The 7659-nt window shown below is 34.8% G+C and overlaps 1 protein-coding gene across 1 annotated transcript; it reads left to right on the top strand.

The window, feature by feature from the left end:
- The first annotated feature begins 669 nt into the window (after positions 1-669).
- LOC110900638 (replication protein A 70 kDa DNA-binding subunit E-like) lies at positions 670-3267 on the top strand. The gene is made up of 11 exons (XM_022147521.1): positions 670-822; positions 911-1178; positions 1297-1396; positions 1499-1626; positions 1723-1807; positions 1884-2019; positions 2118-2326; positions 2439-2559; positions 2673-2855; positions 2944-3012; positions 3094-3267. The coding sequence occupies exons 1-11, from the start codon at positions 670-672 to the stop codon at positions 3265-3267; spliced, it is 1626 nt and encodes a 541-aa protein (XP_022003213.1).
- Positions 3268-7659: the final 4392 nt, after the last annotated feature.

Below are 7659 nucleotides of genomic sequence, written 5' to 3' on the forward strand. Positions count from 1 at the left end.
CACTTTTCAAAAAGAAAATGATATAAAAATAAAGTTTCGTATGATTTTGTTTTCTATTTTAATTTTGTAACCCACGATATATATTTAAAAAAAACGGCCACATTCTATAGGATTACCTATAATTAGGTTGAATTTATGTTGTTTCCTTTTTTACACGCATATATAAAGTTAAGAATACTTTCCATTTAAATTTTTTTTTATAAAAATAAAAAAAGGTTGGTTATTGAAATTAAAAGTTTTGGAATTAGAATATATTTTTTTTATATTTGTGTTTGAAATTCTAAATTATATTTGGTCGTTTTATTTAAGTTTTTAATGATGCAAAGTAAGAATCATTTTTTAATATTTTCTATTGAAGTTTTGTAAACCATTACAATCATGCCATATTTAATTAATCAATTAACTTGAATAAATAAATTTGTAAATCTTTAAGATGATTTGTAGTTTTTTTTAGAAATGTAAACCCATTTCTAAAAATAAAAAATGTTTTTAATTTCGGGCAAGATTTTGTTTTCTAATAATTTTTTTTAAGTTTACAAAAATAAGTAAACTAAATTTGTATATATATATATATATATATATATATATATATTTAGTTAATACATTCATTTGATTTCATTATGAATTATTTTCTAACATCAATATCATTTCTGCTCAAATATCATACAAATGGATGAAAATAATGTTACTTTCTTAAACAATCTTGATTGGAGATCCAAGTTATTTACCATCAAAATCAAGGTGTTAAGACTTTGGATTCGTGTGAATCCAAAAAGAGAAGGAGAAATCGTTGGTACTGAAATGGTGGTCATGGATGAGCAGGTTGGTTTGAATGTCATTTGATTTTTAAAATGTAGCTTACTTTTTATATTTTTGTATATACTTATCAAATTTTTTCTGTTTTTATTAGGGTACCAGGATGCAGGCAACTGTTTGGAGCAAGTTCATGAAAAAACATGAAATTTTGCTTAATGAAAACGAGTCTTATTACATTTATAAATCTCAACTTTCTGTCATTAAGTCAAATTTCAAACACTTTGATAAGGAACATGCTATTAGCTTAAACTTTGATACATCTGTTAAAAGGTGTGAGAACTTTGATGGAAGTTTATATGGTATTCGGTTAGCCTCTTTTGAGTCCATTAAAGGCGGTGAAGTCGATGTCAAGTATCGAGTTGGTTTGTACTTCATCATATATACCAACAATATTATATATTAAGAAATATATAAATATAGATTAATTTTTAATTTTTTTTGTTTTGATTACATTATTTATTTATCAATTTTTTTTTTCAGATTTTATTGGATATGTAGATGAGTGGTCTGAACCAGAGATGACCAAAACGAAGATTGGAAAAGATAGCGAATACATGAACTTGCAATTGCTGGATGAAGAGTCTGTTAATTAAATTATAAATTAAGTTTATTTTAACTGTAGTGTCAAGTATATTTTTTATTTCATGATATCCTCTGATATGTTTATTTTGTATTTATGTAGGGGTATCAAGTTAAACTGCACTTTATGGGATGAGTATTGCGATGAGATGTTTGGTTATATTCAGAGTCATAAAGAAGAAGTTCATGTTGTTCTGCTTGTGCAGTTTGGTAGTTTCAACAAGTATAAAGGTATTAAATCATTAAATACTTTTTTAATTTTATAAAATTTTTATATCATTTACGAAGTTGAATATCCTAATATCTGATATTATTTTTTTGACACAGGGAAGATGACGCTATCTAATGCTTTCCATATAACAAGGCTGTTTATCAATGCTGACATAGAGGAGATTCGTTCATTTAGAACAAAGTAAACAATTTCTAAAATAATATGAACTACTTATTGATGTTGTTAAATTTTTTTTTTCTTCCATTATTGTAATCAGGTTTGTTGAGAAGATATGTAAAACATCTTCTAATGGTCAGAAATCAATTGGTTCATCTGGAAGTATAAGCGTTGCAGATGACTTTTTAGTGAAGCATCCGTTTTCCAATTTTCGTGATATTACGCTCTTGGATAAGGTTTGTGTCTACTTTTTAATATTTTAAATAAATATATTACACAAAATTTGTTTCAAAAATTCATTTTTATAACTCTAATGTCTTACATATAATTTCAGCCTTGTGAGGTCATAGTTCTTGGTACGATCATGGGTGTGGATGATAAAGGTGATTGGTACTACCTTGGTTGTGAGGAGTGCACTCGGAAGGTTGAGACAACTATGGTCATTGAGGATGCTGAAGACGGTGCTGAAGAACCTAAGTTTAAACAAGTTTTAGTTTGCTCAAATCAAGATTGTCTTAAGGAGGTTGTGGTTGCGACGCCGATGTAAGTTACTAATATTATTTGTAATTATATTATATTTATGATTACTTTATTTTACTTTAGGAATGTAAAATGTATTTATTTTGTGAATCACTTTTTGTGCATTTAGTTTTAGGATTCCAATAAGAGTACAAGATTATGCAGCTATTGCCTCTTTGACTTTGTTCGAGCGTGAAGCTAGAAAAATGTTGGGTGTGACAGCAATTCAATTGCTTGAGAAGTGTAAAGTGGATCAGGTAACTTATTTCACATCACTACTTTCTTTAAATTCGTATACAAGTTACATATTATTAATGTTTAAATCTTATTTCTATGTTCTTTTCAATAAATTTTGATTCATGTATATTAGGCATGTTTGGAAGAGAAAACCATTCCCTATCAGTTTAAATCTTTGAATGATAAGAAGTTTGCCTTCAAGATTCAAATTAGTCAATTCAATATTGACAACCATATTGATGGTTATGCTGTTCATAAGTTGGTGAATGATGCAGCAATCATTGAGTCCTTGGAGAGCCGAATTCCAGCTGATCAGGTTAACAATTACAAACCTTGGAATTAAAGTTATGTTATGAGATTTATTAGTTTTGTTGTGCCTAGCCTTATTATTTTTTGAATTGTAGGGTGTGGACGAGGCGGCTGCTGATGTTTCACTTAGTGATATGTCAACTGGAAACCCTTTTGCTCTAAAGGTATGTATTTTAAGTTAATGTTACAAAATACCAAATGTTTTAAACATTTTATATACTTCTAATTTTGAACATATTATTCAGGATGCTGTGGATTCTATTGGTGATAGCTTCACACCCGATTGCACATCTAAAGATTGTTCTAAAACTTCATCTTCGGAATTGAAACGTAACCTTGCTGACGTGTATGAAGTTGAAGAAAGCATATCTCTATCATCAACAAAGGTTAAAAAGGCTGGTGTTGGTGCATATTTGTGACAACAGCTTAGATTTGGTCTTTGGATATCTTGTAATTAGTTAAACGATAAACAGTTAGCGGGTTTAGCTTTGTAATAGTGAGATTATTGAGTTTGGGCTAAACTAAACCCATTTGGGTCAAGGGGAAACGATTTGGGCTTGCCCATGTTGCAAACCCTAGCCCAAATAGTAAACCTTGTGTTATATAAACAAGGTTAGGCTTTAGGGTTTAGGTTAATCAGTTAATCAGCCAAAACAGTGTTTGAGAGAGCAATTTCGTGAGGGACTAGGTCTTGGACGAAATTAGGGTTTGTTAGGGTTTGGATTGATTGTAATTCATTGTGATTGATAATCAATAGAAACCCAGTTTGAAAGTGAATTGTTGTTTCTGTTCCTACACGTTTTCTGCTAATTCTGATCAAGAGGATTCCGCACTCTTGATTGGAAAGACGATTCTGTGAAGATCCATACACATCAAGGGGACCTACAATTGGTATCAGAGCATTAGGCTCTTGAAGGCTCGGTTCAGAATTGTTTGCTGCAGAAACAGGGAGTTTTTAGGATTGTTGAAAATTAGGGTTTAAAATTTTCGAAATTTTGGAAACCTGAAACTAGGGTTTCGAAAATTTCTTTTAATTCTGATAATATTTCTGCGAATTTGTGGCTGTTTTGATCTTACTGTGTTCTTAGTTTTGCTGATTTGCAGGTTTTCAGGATTGTTCGGGTTGTTTGGTTGACAAATTCGGCTGAACAGATTTGAAGATTTGAAGATTCGAAGATTGTTCTTCGTGTTCTTCATAATTTTTGAAAAATTGGACTGATTTGCTGTTTCGATTTTGCAGGAAATTGTTATGAAATCTTGGAAAATCTCAGAAATTTGAAACAGATTAAGTTTCCATTTTTTCTGACCAGCGAATTTGCAACATCAGCAAATTTAACAAATTTGCTGACTGATCAGCGAATTTGAGACCCTATATCTCGGTGACCGGCGAACTTAAATCCAAAGGCGACTTTGGTAATCGTATAATTTTCCACAGCGAAATTATCACGGTTTCCGCGATTTTACCAGTCGTTATAATAGCGAACTGGTTACCAGCGAAATTAATCTGAGCGAAATTGACAGCGAATGTGACCAGCAAATTTAACATTCCAGCAAAATTGACCAGCAAATTTAACTGATTTATCAGCGAAATTAAGTCAAAACCAGCGAAATTAACAGCATACAGCGAATTTATCAGCATAATTAAGGGGTGGAATTTCAGTTGGCAAGCGTCGGAAAATTTTCAGTGTTTTGCAAATAGAATTTGATCCATAGCTCGTCTGACAGAACCGTTTGCGCCGTTAGATTCCTTGGATTTTTAGGACAAAAAAAATCCCGAATTCAGTTTTTGACATTATATATCATTGGATGCGTCTTTTCAAGACGATTCTAAAGGTGTAATTTGGTAACCATTGTTTTCGGAGATATTTTGTACGATTTTACCAGTCTGTTACGTTTAAAATGTCGAACATGGCCAACTTGAATGCTCCTAAGATGATGAAGGTGGAGAACTATCTTACTTGGAAAAACAACTTCAAATCCTTCATTAAATCTCAGGATGCAAGGATGTGGACTTGTATAATAGATGGATATGTTGCTCCTACACGTCATGTTGAAGGAAGAGTGAAAGTGATCTCTTATGACAAGATGGATGAATCTGAGAAACTTATGGTTAATGCTGAGAAGAAAGCTTTAGCAGTGATCAAGATGTCCTTGCCTGAGGGAATTAAACATACCATCAAGCACTGTGGGACTTCTTATGTGTCACACCCCCAAATTCCACCTGCGGATAACACCCGCTTCGAGGGCGTGACTGACCAGGATCCAGCCACCAATTATACTGAATAATTAAATTGATAACGAAAAGTAATACTTACTAACCATAAGATTAGCAAATATCAAGTTCAGAGTTTAAGATTTCAAGTTCAAACAGTAATAAGTAGCGGAAGCATAAGTAAGATAGTTTAAACAAAGTTCATAGTTCCAAATAAGGTAACACCCAACACGAGGGTGGACAGACACTACTCGTTCCCAAGCAGCAAGCTCCTTCGTCACTGGTTACCTGCAAAGCATGCAGTAAGGGGGTCAACAATAATGCTGAGTGAGTTCACTAGTTGTCCAGTTTTAATTACCAAAAACTTGTTTCACCAGTTAATTTATCCGTTTATACATGCCATGGGGAGCTACCCCAAAAGTTAGCGACTAAACTGTTTTTCTAATACCGAACACTAGGTAACCGTTTGCGTTTCCGCAGGATGCCCCGATGTCAATGTTCTATCATCATTGACGGATGCCTGAGTCCATTAGTTCACGACCGATCCCATACCATGGCACGGTGTGAGGTTGGTAAAACCTAAATAGCGCTATCAACTAATAACCCGTTCGCCTGGCCCCGGCGACTAATCGGTATTATGTAGTAGGGACTTGAGTGATAGAGTTTCGTTTAGTGCCGTTTGGTTGCATTCCGTATAAACAGTAATTGACTAAAAGGTTTCCCAATACAAGGGAAGGAAAAGTAAGTTTGTTCCCAGTAACTAGGGAAGGAATGTAAATGGTATCCCCTTTACAAGGGGATAGGGTTGTCTCAGTCTCGTGTCCCAAACCACCGGGACGCATGCTTTTAAGTTGTGAACTCACCTTGGGTTGCTCGGTAGATTATTTTACCCGGTCAAGTATGTTGGTCACCACGTCCTAGCATGGTTACCAAGTATGGGTCAAGTTGGGTACAAATAAGCACATAGCGAGCACGTATGGCAAACATGTTATAAACACTTAGCATGCATACAACAACGAACCGTTGGGTTATTGGGTCAGCCCTAAACACACAATCAGTAGCAACAACACATAGCCCAGTCAACAGAAAGCCCAACAGTCAAAGTCCAATAACACCAAAATAGCCCAGTCGAGATAAGGGTGGTTGCGACTCGCAACCGAGGTTACGACTCGCAACCGAGGTCTCGGTTCATCATGTTTTGGTTACGAGTCGCAACCAGAGGTTACGACTCGCAACTGGCGGTTCCGACTTAGCAGCAGTGGTTACGACTCGCAACCGGATTCGATACGCGTTGATTGCGACTCGCAACCGGGAGATCTCGACAAGACTTGATGTGGTCTCGAGTCGCAACCAAAGGTTACGACTCGCAACCGTGATTACGTGCACAACAAACCTTCTAGAACCTGCAATGTACTGACTAATAGAATTGCATTTTCATGCAAATTGTGTACTATATCCACTAACATGTTTTCTTGTCTAAAATGTGCACAATTCGGATCAAACTTAGCATATTTGAATGTTCATAAAATCTTCATACATGTTCTTCATTTATACAAACTTCCGAAACATGTATCTTACAACACTATCATGAGTACTTACCCAATCAATCATAACAAGCCGGATAACACACAATTCATGAACATTCAACCCTAAATCATGCATAAATCTTCTAACCAAACCCTTATCATTACCCGGATAACCAACCATTCAACATCACAACCATTCTTGCATTTAAAGCACACAAACAAGATTCATCATATAAACCCAACATTTATGCCTAAAACCTCCTAATCAATCCTTTCTACAACCGAATAGCAAACCTTTAAACACAAACCGGATCATTTTCATTAAGCAACCACTTTTATCATCAAACAAGCATTTTAGTAACAAGACAAACAAGCAAAACAACTATGAAGATATTCATGCTAACCGGTTGGAAGTAGGAGCACAAGGGATTGATGAACCAAGCTCCAAATGATGATCTCGAGCTAGAATCCGAGAGCCTTGATGCTACCGTTGGATCCGAGAGAGATGAGAGGGTGAGAAAGTGATCTTGGTTTGCTAGGGTTTTAGGGTTTAGTGAGGAAGAAGGAGTGAGTGAAGGTGAGTGTTGTAAAAATGGTTAAGGGAGGGGAGGGTTGGTTTATATAATGTCACGAGTGGGCTTAGGGGTTTCCGGGTTGGGTTCTCGGTCGCAAGGCCCTAACCGGCCCAACACTTGCTGTTCACTCGAGACCAAGCGGTCTCGAGTCGGGTCTCGGCTCGTCTCACATACACACTTATACATATATATATATATATATATATATATATATATATATATATATATATATATATATATAAATACATATATACGTACACCTTCTCAACGATGAACACGTAACGATACATCACCGATTTTCATTTAATAATAATATATAAATATAAATACAAGTTGATCAATTACAGAAATGGTTGTCCGGGAAAACCCGAAGTGTCACATTATGAGCTGTGGAAAGCTTTAGAAAAACGTTATCAGAGTTCATCAAGACAGCGTGTAGGAGGTCATGCTTTAGATGAAGAAGCAGATGCGGTGAAAGAAGAAGGCTCAAATGATAGT

The sequence above is a fragment of the Helianthus annuus genome, chromosome 13 (genome assembly GCF_002127325.2).
Source record: "Helianthus annuus cultivar XRQ/B chromosome 13, HanXRQr2.0-SUNRISE, whole genome shotgun sequence".
Taxonomy (NCBI): Eukaryota; Viridiplantae; Streptophyta; class Magnoliopsida; order Asterales; family Asteraceae; genus Helianthus; species Helianthus annuus.